The 20,956-nt window shown below is 46.1% G+C and overlaps 1 protein-coding gene across 2 annotated transcripts; it reads right to left on the reverse strand.

Moving 5' to 3' along the window:
• Window positions 1–10,996: 10,996 nt before the first annotated feature.
• TLR4 (toll like receptor 4) lies at window positions 10,997–19,233 on the reverse strand. Of its 2 annotated transcripts, none has more exons than XM_010304091.2 (3): window positions 18,973–19,233; window positions 18,005–18,171; window positions 10,997–16,699 (listed from the first exon to the last, which is right to left on the reverse strand). In XM_010304091.2, exons 1-3 carry the CDS (start codon window positions 19,078–19,080, stop codon window positions 14,440–14,442), a joined length of 2,535 nt encoding a protein of 844 aa, XP_010302393.2. In that variant the 5' UTR covers window positions 19,081–19,233; the 3' UTR covers window positions 10,997–14,439. The 2 variants fall into 2 exon arrangements, with proteins under 2 accessions (XP_010302393.2, XP_075628482.1); XM_075772367.1 differs by lacking the exon at window positions 18,973–19,233 and adding an exon at window positions 18,267–18,716.
• Between the last annotated feature and the right edge of the window lie 1,723 nt (window positions 19,234–20,956).

A 20,956-nucleotide genomic window follows, 5' to 3' on the forward strand; every position in this document is an offset into this window, starting at 1 on the left:
CAGGGAAACCCAGAGCCCCACACTGCCTTCAGTCGGTCTGAAAAGCACTCAGGACTTGTGGGTTTTGCTGTTTCTTGATGCAAAATAAAATGAAAGAAAAAAAAGTGTCAGCAAATTGGAGGGGCTCCAGGAAAAGGAGATAAAGATGATTAAGGGTTTAGTAGGATTGACCTATGAGGAAAGATTAAAGGAACTAATTATGTACAGCTCAGATAAAGGATGAGTAAAGAGGTGATTTAATAACGGCCTGCAAATACTCAGGAAGGTGTCAACAGTAAGGAAGGGGGAGGAATTATTTAGAGTCCTTCACTGAGGAACAACACAAGTGATGGAATAAAAGGGGAAGGTGACATGGGACATTGCACAATGTGGACAAACCCAGAGATTTCTTTAGGGAACAGTAAGTGAGTTAGGGGTGCAAATCCTCTGGAAGCACTGTGGCCTGTTTTAGGTGTTTAGGTGCTTAAAGGTGCAGGGAAGTGCTTTAATAGGATTTTCAGATGCATCTAAGCAGGTTAGGCAACAGATTTCATTATTTCAATGGGTGTGAGGCACTTAAATAGTTTCATCAGTTCCATCAGTTGCTTACTTATCGTTGCACAAAACCAACCTGAAGGTCTGGCTCTAGGACTCATCAGAAAGCTTCCAGGAGGAGAAGATTAGAGCTGAATCCCAAGGTGCTGGAGCAGTGTACTGGCTGATGTGCAGGAGGACGATTCGTAGGAAACCGTCTTGCCTTGTCAGGGCATTGTGCATTGATCTGCACAGTCAATTTGAAAGTCAATGAGATTTAGACTCCCAGGCCCATTAAAATAAAAATTTAAAAATGCCTTTGGTATTTAAGCACCTTGGTCAGTTAGGTAGGTCTTTGCTGCAGAGCGACTGTGGGTTATCAGTGCCCAAGGTGAACACAGTCACCCCAAAGCTGCATGTTCTCCCTTGTGCTTCACTTGTGTGTGTCACCAGGTCTCCAGGGATGACATGTCCCATATTTCTCTGTGCTGCAATTAAGTGACCCATTGTTTTCCTGGGGACAGGGGACATCCTTCCCCAGTAAGTGGTAGGAATAATCAACTGGATGGAGGAGGGGTGGGAAAGCATTAAAGGAGAAGCAGCATTGACAATGGAAATTGAAAGTCAAGAGGCTGCCAGGATGAAAGCCCCACCAGAGTTTCCAGCTAAAAGCACTATGAAACCTATAGGGAGGAAATGGCAAGTGTGGACTTAGAAGAGGATTACTGACCTGAAAGCTGTCTTCCCAGTGCCCCGTGCAGATACTAGCCAACACTTCAAGACCAATCCACTCTCCAAGGAGCTCAGCCAACAATGCCTACTTGGTGAGGCTCTCTAGTGTCATCACCACGAGCCATGCATGGAGATTTGCCGTTGTGCCCAAAGCTATCCACTGGGCTTACTGCACCTACCTAAGCTCTCTTTGACACCAAGGTCTCAGAGAGGGTGACTACATTCCCACCGAACACCCTCCAGCTTGTTGGTGGGAACTCTATGCATGCACTGCAGGTGATCATGGTGAACTCACATCTCTGCCCCAAGCCCAGAAGCACAAAAAGTTGTGAAGTGCACTTGCTTTCTCACTATTCCCAAATACTTACAAAAAAGAAAAAAAGCCAGAATTTCCAAAGTGTAAGCTTACCCCATACCCAGCCATTTGACTGTCACATCTATTGCAGCTGCAAGTTTAGATTCTGTATGAGAATTTTGAACACAGTAATAATAGAAGGCAAGGTGAGAGGAGAGAGGTTGTGACTCGTTCTTGTTATCACCCTGAAGGGTTTTTCAGGGCAAATATTCCAGAGACAGTTTTCATTAAACCACAAACTTGTCAATTTAGCCTAAAAGATATATATGTATTTTCAAGTAATTGCTTAAAAACGGGGAGATATTTGAAAGACTAATTTAACCCTTTCACAGCACTTGAGTCCACTTGAAATGATATGAAAGCGAAAAGTTAAATACAAAGATAAATGCATAAATGGCCAGAGTTGCTATGGAAATGTAAGAGGATGGAAATTGAAAGTCAATAGAGGACTAACTTACTGTTCAATTTTAAAAATAGTCTTTCCACACAGAAATGGAACATTTTTCAAATCTCTGTTGGCCTGTATTACACAAAATGGGAAGTGGTTTTGTGGCTGGGTACATCTATTTAACGCTACATGCTCAATCCACAAACTGTATGGTCAATGGTACATACTAAGCGGGACCTTTTCCTCAGGTTAATGCTAATCTCCATCAAAGCTACAGAGCCCTGGTGATAAATGTCAGCCATGAAAAGCACAAGTATCTGGGTCAAACTCTGTGGGATATAATGACAAATAATTTGTAGGGATTTCAGGTCAGGTCTGTTTATTTTTTAACACAGTTTCCCAAGGAAACAAGGCTTATCTGATTGGGCTAGCTGGTCCACAGGCACTGCGTAATGGCTTTGTAAACCTGCTGGCCTGCAATCAGATTTGATGGAAAAAGAGACATCTCAGAGGAATTAAGTTCTAACAAGTTTTATAAGGGAGGATATACTCAAATTAACACTTCTTCCCATCATCCTTCCACTTTCCATCCCACTCCCAGGATGTGATATGAGCTCAGCCACTCTATGAGACACCAGAGAACCCACATGGGAGACGACCATAGGAAACCAGGCTTCCTATGTTCCACTGATTGCAAAAAGTGACTTGTTTTATTAAGATAAATGTAATACACTTCTCTGGTTCCATTCAGAGAGGGAGAGCGAATTATGTTTGAACAGCATAAAACTCCGTCCATGAGCAGCATATCAAGTGGAAAGCGGAGCTTTGCTTCAAACCGTCCGCACTTACGGTCCCTCTCCATTGCCAGACGCTACTGGGGATTGTTGGTAGATTTATTCACCTACGAAATGTCCAGTGCCATTTTGGCATTGGCAGCCCAAAATTCACAGCTCGTCGTGTGCCACATCCCAAGGGCATGACTCTTTCAGCCCGTTCGCAGTGGTTTCCCCCACCTCTTACTCTGCAGTGCCCAGAACCCACCGGCAGCCGACCCGACACCCAGCCCTGAATGGGAGAGCAGAGCATCGCTGGGACACGCTCCTGTCCGCGTTTCCCATGAAAGGGACCCCTGCACCCCTCTCATGTGTCCGGACATGCATTCAAAGCAATCGAGTCTCACACAGCAAGTTTCTGACAGCTGCAGGCATCTCACTGACTTAGGTACAGCAAACCTAAAAAAAAAAAAAAAAATTAACAGACGCAGAAGATGCTGAAATTCAGCTTTCCAATGCGAAGAGCTGGAACAAGCTTCAGACTTGGCAAAATAATTCTGCCACTTCCTTGTTTCTGAGCCACATTCCCCAAGTCTAGCTCCATCCTCTACTGCAAGGGGTTTGAAAGAAATCCACGGCACCAGCAGGATTCTCACCAGCCCCATCTCCCAGCCCGTTAGAAAAAGGCCTTTAAAAATAGTTACGTGCTGCTGGGTGGGATTTTCTTCTGCAGGTGCTGTGCAATATAGAGCGAGATGAGATTCTAATCATAGCTCCTTCACAGAGGGAAGGGTTCAGAGTTTAGCTGTGCAGCAGCAGCCTCATTTTCACAGCAATATCGTTATATTCTCTGGGTGTCAGGGGGGACACATATTGCTGTCATTTCCCCACGCTGTGTTTGGATATCAGATGCGCAGAGCTGCAGCGAAGCACGCAGCTATCACCACTCCATCGCGCTAAGCCAGAGGAGAGCAGCCGGTTTGGTGGCCTGGTGCATCTGCTCTGAGCTCAGCTCCGACAGCGACCGAGGAGCTCTAGGGCAGCTCGTCCCACGGGGCAGAGGGTCCCTGGCCTGGTGGGTGCTCTGCCCCCCCCCCAGCTAGAGGGGTGGGGAGAGAGGGGTCCCCATACGAACGAGGGCTGGGCAGAGAAATGGAAGCTCAAGGCTGCATTTCCCCAGCACGCACACATCCCTCCGTGTGTCATACGCTCACTGACGTGGCTCTGCGCTCATCATTGTCTCTTCCCCACTACAGCCCCACACTGGCCCACTAAAAAATTCCCCACACTGTAAGACAAATGTTTTTCCCCCAAATTAGTCAAAACCACCAAATTTCTCTTACAGCAAGTTGCCACCACCCTGCTCAAGGTGCACGACCTGCTTGGCATGTGAATACTCTTTTTCTCTAGCTGGCTATCTCACCAGGGTGCCAGCAGATGCTCCTGCTGAATGGGCTGTGCACCTTCTGCCAGGTCCCTTCACAAAAGAGCTGTCAGTCCCCAGGAGGAGAAGGTCCCTGCCAGAGCCTCAGCATCTGGATCTCTTCAATGGAGCAGACTGGAAGCCTCAAGATGTGGGGGGATTTCTGACAAGGTCTCCCAACCTAGTCCAGCAAACATGTCTACCATCTGCTAAAGTTCACATGACTGAAATGCATGCGGGAATTGCATCAACGCCACACATCACAGGCAATAGCACCTTCTCCTTTTATTTTCCTCTTTATTTGGCACCATGGCTACTGAGCTATGCCCACTGCCTTCTGCCAGCTCGTACAATTAGGGCTGCGGTAGCTCTGTGATAGTGCTGTCTTCCCCATTTCTCCATTGCTGTGTTTTCAGAAGTTTGAGTCTAGCCACTTACAATGTCCTGGAGGTGCATAAGGCATCACCAGCTTATTTACGGTTAAGGAATGTTTTCTAAATGGACGTCCAAGCCAAAACACCACTCGAAGGACACTCACCACCATGAACAAATACTGGGAAATCTTGAGAAGGGATGCACTTTGGCCCAGCATTTCTCTCCTTTAGTTGTTTTGCCTGTTGCTCCTTACTCTCCAGTGTATAGTTCCTTCCTAAGCCTCAGATTTTATGAGGATGTTTAATTTTTAACCTGTTGCTGCAATATTAAAGCAATTAGTGTATATGTTTTGCTTTAAGGATGTGGAATCAGCTGGAATCAGCCTGGGTGAACTCAATCCAACAGCCTGGCATGACTTAGAGAAGGATGTGACCCATTCCAGGTCAACCTTGAGCCAGTTAGCTGGGTGCCCAGCCTGGAGCATCTCTCCTGCCAGCACCTGCCCTGGGGTCCTGGCAAATCCACCCAGGCTAATATGTGCCTGCTCACTGCAGGATCCTATGGAAAAGTCTGATAAAGTCATGGTGGGAGAAGTGACATTTGTCACCTGGACTGGAGCAGCCACCACCTCATCCTTGAGGGGAAGTTTTCAGAAACAGAGATTACCACTACATAACTATACCTTCATGTCACCCACACCACACCCACAGCCAGAAAACCATAGATGACAGCGAAGTCACCCCAGCGTGACCACGTTGCTGTGATATACCCTCAAATGCACACTTCCACGTACACAGATGTTTCATCAGATGCACGATAGGGCTGGCAAACCCTCTCTCAGAGCTGTCCTGTCGTTACCAGCAGCAAAGCTATTAAGCCCCCTTTGCAGTCCCATATGCATTCACTTCATGCATTTAATCCTGACAGACCTAGTAAATTCTTCTTGAAAAGAAAAGAAAACCCTTGTTTCCCCTCCCCCTGAGCTACTGCTTCTTGTTAAATGTCATTAAAAGCAGAACCCACAATAACATCAGTCCTTGCTGAAGGTTGAAACCACCTTGACTGTAATCCTGGTGTGGCACTGGAAGAGGGGGGGGAGGTAAAAAACCAGATACCTCCTTCCACTTCTCTGTCAGCTCCACTTTGCATCAAAATCTCCTTTGTATGTCACACAGTTATTAAAGTTGTGGATTGCGGCTTGGAGTGTGTGTGCGTGAACGTGTGTGTGTGTGTCTGTGCCTGTGTCTGAGAAACTGGGTCACCCGGAGAGCGCTCCGTGAAAACTCTGCCCTGACAAATCCAGGCTGGCAAGACTCAAAGATACCCCTTATAATGTTTTTCTGCCTCCCATCATGCTTTGAAAGGAGCAAATAATACTACTTTCTGCTGTATTTTTGTATCTTTTATTCAGCAGCTTCCTGAGGTACATAACCTCCGGCAGGCAAATCTAAGGGGATGCTCCTATCTCTTTTGCTGTCTGCTAACACTGAAATCATGATACACTTTGCTTTCATGAGGCTCTTTAAAAACATTGCCTTTTTTCCAAGAGGAGCAGCTATCAAGGAGAGCAAGCAACTCCCCAGATTTGGCTCAGGCTCTAGTCCCAGCATCTCGTCATCCTTCTCTCCCAGCCCCAGGGATGCTGGGAGGGCACCTCCCCAGCACACGGCACCTCTGCGGGCATCTCCCCGGTCAGAGCAGAGGGCTGCTTCCCAGCCACGGCACTTTTTAGCAGGCAGGCATCCTTTTATTTCCATCAGGGCTCTGAATAACACAGCTCAGGCAGTTTTTGTCTGTGGCTGAGGGGCAAATCCTGTCACCCACCTGCCTTCAGTGGGGCACTGAAAAGTGGGGGAAAACCGGCAGGGCGTAGAGCGGGGCTGGCCCAGCTCAGCACCCGGCAAGATACGGGCTGCTGGAGGGGGCAAGCGGCAGGGAACTGAAACTTGCTGACTGTGCATGTCAGAAAGACGTGGGCCACAGTCTCAGGAGGAGCAGAGAGGGGGAAGACTGTGGGGTTTCTTATTAACAGTTCATTTTAATACTTACAGCGTCAGTGAAGGGATAGCAGAAAGAAATACCTCGGCAGGGAGGGCTTTACTGGTAAGGCAGAATTGCAGAGAGGGCCCTGGGGACCAAATACTGCTCGGTCTTGTGCTACTGCCAGTGCACTTATTTCCCTTAAAGAAAACAAAACTTAAGTGACCAGTGACAGGAAAGTGGTTGGAAGGATCTGACTTCAGACACACATTTTCTGGCGTGGGGGAGAGCTGTAGAGAAAGATTTCAAAACTCCAGGATGGGGGAAATGGAGTTGAGGAACAGAAAGTGCAGCTTTCACAGGCTGGGATCCAGACCCCACCTACCCCTTAGCCCTTTGTTCCAGTAAATCAAAGCGTGCAGGCTGTGATCCCCATTTTACAAACAGAGAAAACGAGGCAGGGCAAAGAACAGGCAGCATTTCTCATCGAAGGGAGGTCAGCAGCATCCAAAGCCAGGCAGGGATCGTAGCGTGCCCTTCCCAGCAGAATACACTGCTCGGGAAAGACAAGAGAGGGATGGCATCCCTGGAGCAGAGGAGGGAACATCGGCTCTCACCAGATCCACTGCTGAGATAGAGCCTGTGGGAAGGGAAAGGAGAGCGACTTTCAGCCATCGCCTTGTGAATCCCGTAGCGCGGGGGCTGAACCACTGCGGAGCATCCCTGCGCGGCCACATCGGGCAGGTTCGGGTTTGTTTCGGTTACTAAAGAGGAGAAGTGCCCACCCAGGGGCTCTGGTGGATGCATTAAACTGGACCACCGGGCTGTAGGGCACAGGGGATCACAGTCTCCTCAAGCCCGCTCCGTGTCCTCTGGCTAATGTATTCAGCAGTGAGTTTAGGGGATCTCAGGAGAATGAATTGTCAGAGCTTCGGAAGCAAGCAATGGCAGGGGAATTACTGCTAATCCTTCTGCAGGCCAAAACACTCCAAAGGATTTAAAGACTGTTTAAAAAATGTTAAAAAAAAAAATAAAAAAAAGGACACCCTTCCCTTCTTTCATACATTTTGGGCTGGTCACCGGCTGCTGGCTGGGAGCTGAGAGTAAAGAGAAACTTTGAGGAGAAGGAAAGGATGAGATAGGGGAAGAAAAAAAGATAAAGACAGGAGATTAGATCTGGAGAAAAGCCTATCTTACCCTCTCTGGGAGTGTAGGCTGCAATTAAATCTCTTTTGCCTAACAATACCCCATTGTTATTTGCATAGTACTCAAGATGTGGCGATAAGGGAGGAAGGAGCCCCAGGCGGGGCATGCTGCAGTTGTTCTCTTATCGCTGCTGTGCTGCCGGCAGTGTTTGAAATCCTCTGGCTGGAGGGATAGGGGCCCGAGCCCTGGAGGGGGGGGATCCTTTGCCTCAGCTGAGGATCTGCCCCACCACCAGTAATAAATGATTTTTCAGCAGCTGTGGTGGGAGGATTTTGGAAGTGTGGGGCCATATACCCTCTCCCTGCTGCACATCTGGTTTGTAGATGTGGTCAAGACTTTACTTTCGTGCCCTTTCAACCCTCTCCTTAGTGGTCCTCTCCATGCACCACCTCAGCTGTGGTTCAGCGAAGGATGCTGTTGAAGAAGGGGTACGGCAGGGTGCTGCGGGGTGCCTAAAGCCTTTTGGGAAGCGGAGCCCATGCTTTGCCCATCAGTTCACAGCACAGAGACCCTGTGTGAGAGGGGGGCTCAGACAGGCCGGGGGAAGTGGGTGTGTGCTGCTGATGGGAGGGCTGAGATGCACGGGCTGGGTATGGCAGGAAGATGTCTGTTGCCTTGGGACTGTCCTCTTGTAACTTGAGTCCTGTAATTGAGAATGACTATAAGCAGAGTGAAGAATAACAAATTGTGTCCTGGAGGATTTTTTTGTATGAATTGGTTCACTCCCTCTATATATTGGGTAGCCGGGGCGGCAGGCGGGGGAGGGGCACAAAGGGAAATCTGGACTGGGCTGGTTTTGCCCTCCAGGGCTGTGGCCCTGCAGGGATGCTGAAGTGCTTCCATTCCAGTCAGCTGCCCTAGCTGGAGCCCCAAGGGCTGCCAGGCTCCAGCATGTCCCCTGCAGAGCAAGGCTGGTACCCATCGATGCTCATTTCCATCCCTCCCACACAGACCCAGGTCTTAAACAAATACCTGCTCTGGAGCATGGGCCATGGGGCACCTGCACGGACAGAAGACATATTAATACCATTGCTAAAGCTGAAGTGGCCCAAAGATGTAATTTGGGCACATGGTAAATACAGACGTACTTTCAGGTGCGGACGTTTCATTTGCTAAAAGGAGAGGCTGTGGGGGTAAACAACTCAAAGGAATGTTAGCGGAAGTGCCGTCACGCTTCTCTGATAGGGCATCCAGCAACAGTAATAGCTAAAATCACACTTTTGGCAGACCGAGGTCATAGTGAGCATTGCAGGGTGGGTATAAGGTTCCCCTAATGAACACATGAAGGCACGTACATAGCGAACTTCAAGGTCAGAGTTTCATATGTATTTAAATACATTTAAATGGTGACTCAGTCCCTCTCCTCCACGTGGATAGGAACAGGACTAACGCAGATAGTGAATGCTAGTCCAGCCTGAGCTAGCCTCCAGAAATTGCCCATGCTGGGAAGACACGGAGAGGAACATGCAAAGCACCATTTTCATTCAGGATGTCTCAAGATGATGTTTCAAGAGGGCGAACCAGGCTCTCCCAGCAAGGAAGCACTAAGGTGAGAACCTCACAGGTCCCGAATCTGGGCTCTCCCCAGCAGGACTTGCTGAACAGAGCAGAATTACCTCCTCCTTCTCAGGAGTGAAGGAAAACACATCACTGCTGCCTTAGTTGTTCTCTGAATAGGCACCGGTATGTAAAAACCTGATCTAAAAGCCACTTCTCAGAGGTACTGATTTCAAAACACTTTTTTACCACCATTATGCAAAAAGGTAGCACTTACAGACTCATCACAAAACTTCTGCCTTCCAGGTGCTTTAGGCTGTTAGTGCTAGAAACCCTGGGACCAAGGGTCTCAGCTGCTCTCCAGCAGCTGAGATTCACCCAGCTGCTAAACTGTGGCCACTTTCCCAGAGATCCTGCACCAATCTCTTTCCTACTCTTTTGATTCTTTTTTTCTTGATTTTCAAGGCTTTTAACAGAGCTGTCCTCAATTATGCAATGTTTCTATCTCTGTGCTCGCAGCAGTGCAGGAAGGTCCAGGCTGGCGGATTATTGACTTTGCCCTCTACATGACCTTGAAGCTGAGGAAGGTTGGCGCTACTGGCAGATGGGCTCCTCTTCTGCAAATCATGCTTTGCTGTCATTTGTCCCAATTCTCAGCCTGAGCTGCGATGGCAAAGAATAACTTGTTAAGGAATTGCTTCTTTCCTACCACGTTCAATTGCTCTCAGTTGGTATTGACTGACTGCACCCGCTCAAGGTGTTTTGCAAAAGGCACTTTGTGAAATTCATTCTGGGGATTCTGCGGTGTTTTCTGCTGCCTGGACTACATGGGTGATACACCCAGTCTAAGGTTTAACTTTCAGAGCGTCAGAGTAAGGGCTGTCATGGAAGTGGAATTGCCATTTTGTCAAAAGTTCTGCTTTTCAGCATGGTACAAAAAAGAAAAATCGTGAGTTTTCCCACAAAATGAAACTTGTGGTTTTTAATTTGGGTAGATGGAAACACTTTTACATTTTGGTTTTGCTTTGGGAGGCTAGTCAGATTATATAAATAGAAAGAAATTTCAAAATGAAAAGAATGAGAAACAATAGCATAAGCCGAAACCAACATTTTTTCAAATAATGTTGTGCAGCAATGTAACTTTTATTTGAAATCCTTTTTTCCAACCCCTCCAAAACACTGCAAAAATCACTGTTTCCATGCAAAGTGTCTGTTCCAAGATTACAACCCCATGCAATACTAAACCAGAAACCCTGCTATGACAATTTCTGTTCCACAGATTCACTACGCTACCTCATTAAATTACATAAACCACCTACAAAATAGCATTTCCCAAAGGACAAACACTCTTGCAGAAAAGTTTCAACCTGTTCCTGTCAAGTATCAGTCGGTCCAGAGAAACCAGCTGCTTTTCCTTGTTTTGTTGATTTTTTAACTGACACTGGAAGTCTGTGCTAATACTTGGGGAGGCCAAGGGAGCATTCACGCAGCGCTGTTCCTGCAGCCAGCCAGATCCAGGCGGGCATCAATGCAAATGCCTCTAGTTTTCCGCTTTTACATAATATCTCTGCTACAGTGTAGAGACCACAAATGCAATCATGCTAATGAAGGTTTGCTCCATTCAGAGCCCTCACTGCAAACCATATCTTGGTGATGATGATGATGCCAGCACATCATGATGACCTGCCTCTGAGACATCACCCTCTGCAATGCAAGTAAGACCTCAGCTTCATCTGTACTGGCATTTTGCATGGGTCAAATTAAGCACGTAGTGAAATCAGGACACATCCCCATTACAAAAATGAAATGAAATGAAATAGCTTGGATGCCACAGCCCTTTGGAGCTTCATCTCCATCTGTTTTTATGACCTGGGTAAAATAGATGCTTTAATAACTGGAACATGTTCAGCTATTTACATGAGAGATGAATGCAGACCTGCACGGATGCTTGGTTGGCTGCTCATTTATTCACCCAAAAGAGTAAATGATAGCAAAGCTACCTGTTGCACAGTGAACACTTTCAAACAACAATGCATGCCAACCTGTTTGGAGACATGAGAACATACAGAATTTTCCTTTGGAAATTTGCTTCCTATAAAAAAAGCAAATAGAAGTGTGTGTTTCTGTTTGAACCACAGTAATATTTCCCCCATTTATAGTATTGGGGAAGGTGTTTTGAGTCTTCCAAAAACAAATCTACTTTTTCTCTGCTAGGTAAATGGTGAAAATAGAATTGTTCACACAGCCTTTCCCTCCTGGACTTATAAACCACAACGTATGGAAGATGGGTGAGCCAGGGCAGGTTAATGACCCTTCGGGGAGGGCTGGGAGCTGCTCACCCAGCAGAGCCAGCAGCTGCGTGGATGGACATCTATAGCGCTTGGCTGTGCCCAGCACCCAGGTCCCATCAAGGGGTGTTGGTGTCACCAGCCAGCCTGTCCTCCTGAGCCTCGTTGTGCCACACAGCAAAAAAAATTAATAATCCCAGTTCTTTTGCTGAAGGTCTCAGCAATAAAAGAAATCGGCTTGTGTCTTCAAAGCACCAACTACTGCTGAGGCAAAGTGAAATCTCTAAATGCATGGAGGGAAGCAGGAGCCATAGTGACTGTAGGGCTTGCAGAGGATGAACCTCTTCCCAACTCCCTTGTTTTCTGAATGCCCCAGCCTCCAGTCTCTGTCCCACTGCACCGTCTCGCTCCCCTCACCCCTTCCAGAAGCTATGATGAGTTTTGTGCTTTCTCTCAAGCAGTAAGAAAGCCTGAGGCAACTCAGGTATCCATCTCTGCTCTGAATAGGAAGAGAAGTACAAGTGACTGGTTTCTTTTTAAATTGTACAGGCAGGAGCCTCCTCCCAGCATCACCCCAGCTCTCCTCCTAAAGTCGCTTTGATATTCAACAAACACTCACTTTTTAAACAATACTGTCCTAAACCCTTATTATAATGCCCAGAACCACCTGCAGGCTTTCTGAAACTCATTATTATAATTACAATCAAGAATCATAGGACTCTGCTTTGTGCCAGAAATACATATACACTGAATTGTTTGTAGAGAAGCCTCAGAGGGGAAGAGCGAAGGAGAAATGCTGCTTCAGTGCTGCTCAATTCAGGAGCAGGAACTCCCGCTCCATTTAATTTTTCCTCTTTTGTTTTCCTATTTAACTTGTAGCTGCTGAAATCTGGGCTAATATTTGCTTCGTCCTCCGTGCTCTTCTTTAGCCTCAATCCAGAGAACCTCGAGCTGTGCCCTGGTTCCCTGCACCTCCGCCTCCCCCCAGCACAGCACCCCCTCCCCAGCTCCAGCAGCCTCTGCCCCTGGGTGCGGAGACAGGTCTGCTGGAGCTGGGGAGCTCAGGACCCGTCAATGACAGCAGAGGTAAGGAACACCCCAATTTGGAAATCGCTGCAACAGTACTTAGCAGATGCAAAACAAACTTGCTGGGCATCGAGCTTAGTTTTATTACACCTTCATCTCATGGGTCACAAAAAACCTTAGAGAGGGCTGTGGGGTTTTTTGGTAGTGTTATCCCAATATGCTACTGACACGGCACATAGAGAGGGCACTGTGATTCAGCTTTTGCCAGCACAAGCCCTAGAACTAGCTCTCCCTCTTTTGCAAATAGTGTCTGATGTCGATCTTACTTATCACTGGCTTCCACGGAGATGTTGCTGACTGGTGCTTAGAAAAGTAAGATGGATCAGGCCCTTTCTTCTGAATAAATATCAGATCTGATTCACCACTCAATTGCTTCTGTTTTATCTCTGTAGAACATCATTGATTATAGAAGGATTTGCAAGTTTAAAACTAGACTAATTCAGTGATTAATCCCAACCAAAGCCTTCCGTAAATAGAGAGCAATACTCCAGCAGTGTTCAATATTCGACACATCAATGGCATGCTCTGTAATATGATTCAATGGCATTTAGACTTTCCTTCCCTTTATTCAGGGCAGTAATGGGAGACATTTAGTTTAGTTAACCCAGACTTTTCTCCTCTATCTCTTCTCCCTGCAAAATGTCAGGCACGTTCTCAGTGAAACAAAGGCAAAGCTCTCCCGGCCAGTGATTGTGCTGTTCAACGTAGCAGCCGAACCCTTGGAAAGGCTGACCGCATATGCTGAGATGCCCACTGGGACCAGAGGCTGCCACAGCATGATGGGAGGTCTGAACAGATCTAGAGCCCATTTCAAGCCATGGGCTGAAGACTCCTACATCACCTTCCAACAGTGAATTAAAGCTGGACCAGAGAGTAGCTGTAAACATCAAAACAGTTTGCTCAGGCTCAGTCTTGCTCGTATAGGGCAGTCCTACAGTGTACACTCAGAAATATTCAATGAGGAGAAGCAGGTGGAGCAAAGAAATACCTTGATTTTAAAGGTATCAAGCATTTCTGCAGCTTCTTCTGGTCCCACTGATCTTTGGATACCAGAAGAAAACCTCAAACCATTCTCTCAAATGCTATATAATTTAGCTATAAATAAGAGTTCCAGGTGATGGAAATATTTGGGGGTTTCAATATTTGGTCTTGGTCTAAAGAAAACTGAAATAAACATGTTGGGGAAATTTCCCACCAACGGCAACCCCCCACATACACACACACACTGATGACGTAACAGCTCAGCTTCACTGAGTAGCTGCCAGGTGGTCTGTGGCTGTAGGGCACCCCATTTCCCTCTGTAGGGTTTTTCCCCTGAGTCATGGTGCCTAAGGAGGTGGACCCAAGACTTTCAGGATCCAAATCTTGTTTCTGTTTCCCACCATTTTTAGACCCAAAAATCCTGTACTTTTGCTCTCCCCTGGAGATCCTGGGCTGCACTCAAAGCAACAGACCCTGAAGTTCCACTGGGTAAATGGCCCCAGGACCCAAATCCAGTTTCACAGGCAGACAAATGATGGTAAGAGCAGTCCATCTATTCATCAACCCACCAGGCCTGCGTGGATTGCTGGACCAGTTTGGTTGACAGCTACAGACACACACGGAGCTCAGGCATGTGCAGCTCTTCTAGCTGTTTTCACTCCTTAGCTTGCAAGTTCCCTTGAGAGAGGGTGACCAGCAAGGCAGGTATTTCTGTAGTGCTTTTACAGTGCTTCCATCCACTTCCTCCAACTTTGAATAGCCACAGAAGAACCAGCTTCTGAGCCACCAGCCATCAGCCAAGGCCAGGATGGGAGACAGGACAGAAGTGATCTCTTTTTCTCTCACATGAGCTTTACCTCCTCATGATTCCATTTTTTGCCTTGTAGCAGGACTCCTGTCAGCTGCCTCCAGAAGATGTGCCTGCTTATTTCCTTGTTTTTCCACTCCAGATAGGTGTTCCTCCTCAGGTATCGGGACAGGCCCAGCCTCTGCCTCAGCAAGGCCTTATTCACTTCTTCTAGTACAATCATGATGATTCCAGCCTTTCCTTCAACAAGCTGCCAGGACTGGGCAATGTCAAACTCAAAGCTACACCACTTGCTCTCCAGAAAGTCAGTAGAGATGACTGCGATGACATTTCTGCTACTCAGAAAACCCTCTTGGATGATATTGGTGACAATGGGTACCCCTGGTAGGAAATCCCTGTAGTAAAGACAAAGTTGGAAGGGAGGTGTTCCTCCTTCTAAGGGTTCCACCAGCTCTTTTATCACCCATTCTTGGTCTTTGCTGGAGTGGATAACAAATGCATCATAGGTGTCACCTCTTTCTGCAGAGTGTTTACACCCACTGAGCAGCACCAATGCGTAGTATAGCTGGAAGTAGTACTTGTAAATCAGGAAGAGAAACACCACTACTGCGACCAACATGATCACTGAGAATGCCACTGTGCTTGCATTAATTTGGCAGGAGGACAGAGAAAAGTTTGACAGGCTCATATTCTTCATGTATGTAGGCGTATGGCATATCATCAACTCCTTGTTCTGCAGTAGCTCCTGCTTTTCCTTGACCCATTTCAGAAAGTTCAGGTAAATGCAAGAGCATTCAAACAGGTTTTGAGAGATGTCTAACAGGACCAGACTATCAGGCAGGATTTCCAGGGCTGAGTCCAACAGAACACTCAGCTGGTTGTTGCTGAAATCCAGGGCTGTGAGGGCTTGGAGAGGCTTGTAGACTACAGGATCAAAGCTCAGTAGCTTATTGTTGCTGATGTTTAGCTCTTTTAGTTCAGAGAGGGCATCAAATGTACTTTGATCCACCTGTACTAATTTGCAACTTGAAATATCCAAGGTGTGGAGATGACTTAGGTTTTTGAAATTGTTGGCCAATTTATTGTTCTCAAAGGAGTTTCCTGCCATCTTGAGCACTTGCAAAGAGTTCAAGCCACAAAACGTACACTGGGATTTAACATGAGTTCTGGTGTGGGAAATATCGAGGTAAATGAGTTTCTGAAGGGATAGAAAGACAGGGTAGGAGCCAGGACCTAATAACTTCGTGTGCTGAAGGTCCAAATATAACAAATTTTTCACATTAGTGAAATCTCCAGTCACGCTGATGTCAGAATTGAAGCTTAGGTTCAAGTGTTTCAAATTTGGACACTTGAGAAACTGAGGAGAACAGCACTGAGTGAAGGAGAGGCGATTCTCACTCAAATCTACAACCTCCAGGTTACTTAGACTCTCAAATTTCTGCCGGAAGCTATTGAGGTGTTTGCTCTTGGTAATACGAAGCACTCTCAGCTCCTTGAAAAGAGACAGCTTCTTGGCAGGCACTTCCTTAAACTTGCATTTCTTGCATTCCAGCTGTTTAACTTGAGAGAACATAGGAACCTCAGACACCTCTTCAAGTTCGAGGTCCACCAACCGAATACTGGAGATGTTGCCTATGCAGTTAAAAAGAGTGTCTGTGTCACTGTCAAATTTTCTGAAACAGATTAAGACAAACTCTTGCATTTTTACCTGACACAGTCCACTCAAGAGTCTGCTGTGAAAGTCTACTGGTCTCTGACTGTTACTGAATTCTCCAAGTACTAGTCTGTTGACCTGTAAACCAGTCAGGCCTTGAAGAGAAGTGTGCATCGCATCGAAGTTCTCAAAAGAGGACCTTAGAACCAGCTCACCAAGGTGAATCTTTGCAAAGGACCCTGGCTCTATGTATTTTATATCATTCAAGGAAAGCACCAGTGTGAGGTTGAGACTGTTTGCTTCCCTCAGGGCATCAAGGTCTCCTTTGGAGATATATGTGATCTTATTGGAGAGAAAGCTCAGGTGCCTGAGAGAGGTCAGGTTGGTGAAATACTTGGGAAGCTTCAATGAAGCAATGGTGTTGTGGCCCAAATTCAGCTCCTGCAGGTTATGCAAGTGTCCAATGGGTAGGTCAGTCAGAGAGGCTATGTTGGTTTCTACCAATACTAGTTTTTTCAGAGATGCTAAGCCATAGAAGGCTGCTGTCCCCAGGTACTGGAGGGAATTGGCAGTTAAAACTAAGGTGGAAAGTTTATGAAGGTCCTTAAAAGAGTTATCTTCTATTGTATGGAGGTGGCACCTGTTGGGCAGGAAAAGAGAAAAAATGTGCATGAAACACTGTCCCTTTCATTACATGTTCACTAACACTACTGCACTAGGTGCTGGTGCAACATTCTCAGACTCAACCTCACTCTGGGGGTTGGTTTGGGTTTACTGTGCTGGGCAAAGCCACCACTCCCGAATGTGCAAAGGGAACCCTTCCAGAGCAGGACACCTTCTGTCACCTCCTCCTCCCTCTCTAAATCTGAAGTTCAATTGGAAAGCAAGAGACCTTGAGCCACAGAGAAGGTCAAAAATTCATGCAGGCAGCAGGAAAGAAGCATTTTAGATTTCTCTTTAGGTCAAAGTAACATCATAATGACTATTGTTGATGGCAGAGCCAAGAAAATACACCAGTCCCTTACACTTTGCACCCTCACAGCTTCCAGACTGTCGCTTCAGTCACATCTGGGCAGTCCCACTGACACCAGCGTGATGCAGCAGTAGCAAAGCTCACAACTCTCACAGCAGTTTTGCTGATGATATCTGAGAGGGATCAGACCCCAGGCCTGATGGCCCTAAATGAGAAAAGGGAGAGGGAAAAAAAGGGCGGCCACCTAAAGATGGTTTCACATAGGAAGATCCAAAATTTGACACCCAAACCTATTCTGCAATGTATTCAAGCAAAATTATCTTTATAATTCAGCCAGTGCCTTACAGCAAACCAGCTCTGCCACTCAGCCACTTTGGAGCTGTAACTGTGATGGGACTGAGTGACATTTTTCAGTGAAACAATTTACCCAGAGAAACTGTTGTCTCAAGTCAATGGAAATTATACATCAATTCAAATTTGCTAATAAGCCTCCCCCATCTCCTCCCCCAGATATGTGAGGAGAAGGGAAAAGAGAATATGCCGATATTTTAAAACAGCCTTTTAGAAAATGAATGTACCTTCATTTTGTTTTTTTTTAAAACTGTGATTAGAAAAACAGCTCACCCAAGATGTTCCACTTCAGAGTTTCTGTAACAGTGAAAAGTCTGACATTTTTCTTGTTCAGAGAGAAGTAAAACATCTTCCTCCTCCTTCCCACTCCCCAACCTACAAGATCAGACTGACAGACCCAGCTCTGTGCAGAGGGTGTGCACTCAGTAATTGGACTAAAAGCTGTACATCACTTGGCCATGGAGATGTGCAGACAGACAGACACAGAGATAAAGTCACAAGTAAAAAAAAAAAGTAAAAAAAAGAAGAACAGCCAAGACCAGCAGACCCCAAAATAGGCAACTACAGCGGCCCAGCTGATGAAGCAAGATTAACCAGTACCCACATAAAAGGACTCATTACCTTGTAAGATCCAGAAGCTGCAGTTCAGGGACTGATGAAAAATAATTTGGCTCCAGTGATTTCAGATTGCTGAAACTGAGGTCCAAGTGCTGGGTGGTATTTGGGACTTCAGCAGGAACTCCAGAGGCGTTCAGTCCCATGCATCTGAAAGTTTTGTTAGGGATGACCTGTAACAGTGGCAGATCCAATCATGGTCAACACCTGCTTTTCATGAAGTGCCAGAAAATTACACTGTCAGGAAAGCAGGAGCAGAATGACTAACCTTGTAGTTAATTTCTACATGAGCTGTCCTGAGTTCTAGGAAACAATCTTATACATCCTAGCATCTTTCCCACTTCTAATAGCCCAGGAAGAGTTACATGTCTTGCTGATTGAAACAGGCGCAAAACTACAGGATGGTGTTCCTGGAGGCTATGGATGAACCAGCAGCAACCTTTGAGAGAGCCAGCAAAAGAAACCCCCGGGGATGCTTTGTGTGTCCAGGATCAGCTCTCAGCTTTGTCACACTGAAGATAAGCAGGCAGTTCTAATCACAGTTATTCTGTAAGTAATAATTGTCAGCAAAAGTTTGCAAAAGGCAGTTGATCTGTGCCAGGTACTTGGGGTACTGGTGAAATCACTCTACAGTACAAATCAGGCGAAAATACTGTCTTTTGCAGAAAATATATACAAGGCTTGGATCTCTTCATGAAGGGAAACATAGTCTATTAACTGTAACGCAGTAACCTCAGAGGTACAGAAAGGCAACAAGAAGAAATTGTTCATGCTGCTGGTTCTGGTTCTCAGATGTTTTTGAGACCAGCATTTACTTCAAATACTTCAATTGCCTTGGTAACAGCCTTGGAAAAAAGATGGGCCTTCGTAAGACAACTAACACACAACAGACTTGATGCACAAATCTCCCAAGCAGAGGGAAAAGTTGCACCAGAGAAACAGAAGGATTTGTTGCTCGTTCAGAGATCACGTACCTCCAAACAGGGATTAAGGAGGCAGCTTGCCAGCTGTGATGGGACAAGCACCAGATGCAGCAGCACCACTGTGAGTGTCCACAGAGGAAGGGTTCCTCTCCTGGGCATCTTCAGGAGGCCAGGCACGCAGGAGAAAGCAGCATGGGTATCACTCAAGGACCTGGAGTGAGAAACCTCCTGAAATGCCAGGCGTTGTGTTTCACCACTCCTGCTTCTCACTGCATGTCACTGAGAGTTGCAGAAAACAAGGAGGGAAGTGAAACTGGTAGCTGCCGGGTTTCTAGACATGCTCTGAGTGAATTGCTCTTCTTGCAATTGTTTTTTAAAAAAAAGCCTTTTTTTAAAGAAACAAGAAAAAAGGAAGTAATGTAAGATATAGTTTGGACTAAAAAGTAAAGAGGAAAATGAGTTGTATCAGAGTGTCATTTGACTTGATTGCCTCACATTAGCTCAGGTCAAACTGACAAAAATGGGAAACTTGTGAAATTCTGAGGCAAATTTCTAGAAGGTCATGCTTCACATCTCATAATACAAATGCACTGGATAGACTGAATGACTGTCTGCCTTTGTACCTCTGCCACACTCCCTGCTACACCACACCAGCAAGTAGTGGAGAAGTGCTCAGCTGTGGCAGATGTTTTCTTGAGCCAGGTAACAACAGGTTTATCTCTGGCTGAGCTCTTATGGAAATGCATCCAGGATTTATCCATCTGGCCAGACCACAGTATTGCAATTATCGCAGGAACAAGTTGCACGCAGCCAGGCACAAGTAAATACTGGAGATTCATAGAGCGGTCAGAGCCCAGGACCTTACACCCTTCCCTTGGGTGGGTGAGGTGCTGGGGGCAGCAAGCCGGGACACGGACAAACACCCCAGCTGGGCTTAGAGCTGCTCTCTGCCCTGGTCACGCCTGAATCTGTGTTTGATGCCTTGCTACAAAAGTGAGTACATCTCAATACCATCCTTAATTTACAGTGCAGACACGGCTATTGTCTCTGGAAGAGGCTTTGTAAAACCTCACAGTTGGCAATATTAATTTAAATCAGCTGCAAGCCTTCTAATAAAGCTCCCTGCCTTCATTTACTCTGATAAATTGTAGTGCATTCATGTATCTACTCCTGTCTTTCTGTAGATAACTAAGAAGTGTTACTGGGAATCCAGCCATAGGGTTGCTGGGTATTATTAACACCACATAGACAGAGAAGTTGCAAAAATGCGAGATGAGGATGGCATACTAGCCTAGAAGTAGATGGAATAGGGAATGACTACTCATGAAAATCTATGAAAATTGATATTAAATATAAGCTGCAATATGAGGTCAGTGAGCAATCTACTCACAAAGTTTAAAATATGGTGGGGGAGGATTGGACTTCTTTGACAGGTCAGTAGAGGGCCACTGAGAGATAGGGAAATCCTAAAATAACAGATGATCTCTGCAATGAAAAACACACGGCAGCACAATGGGAGCTAAAACCGACACCCTGATGTGCAGCCATATAGTGCCCATTAAGCCAGCAGACAAAAAGTTTGTTGAAATTGGGCAAGTTCTACAAAGTCCCTGTTCTGAAAAGCCTCTCGTGATTGCAGGTATTTCCTTTTACAGATGGAATCAAAAGCGAATGGAAACAATTGCTGACTGCTTCTGTGCCTGGATTAAGGAAATTGGCAGAGCATCATGTGTCTGCAGAGAGGACAAATGAGTGCATCTTTTAGTATTCAATATGCAGAATGAAGCAATCCACATTTAATTTTTATCTAAAGCTCAGATGAGCCTGAAGTATGCTCTAGAAATTACCATTTCAATGGAGACTCACTGAAGATGCTGGAGAGTTTGGGAGCATCACAAAATCCATCCAACAGCTATGCTTAGGGGTCAAGTGGAAAGTACAGCTTGAAGGATGTTCAAAGAATGTGCTGCTTCTATCACAGGGGACAGTTTCACAACACACATTGTCATTTGTTCAAGGACAAATCATATAGAAA

This window comes from Balearica regulorum, chromosome 20 (assembly GCF_011004875.1).
Source record: "Balearica regulorum gibbericeps isolate bBalReg1 chromosome 20, bBalReg1.pri, whole genome shotgun sequence".
In the NCBI taxonomy this organism is placed as follows: Eukaryota; Metazoa; Chordata; class Aves; order Gruiformes; family Gruidae; genus Balearica; species Balearica regulorum.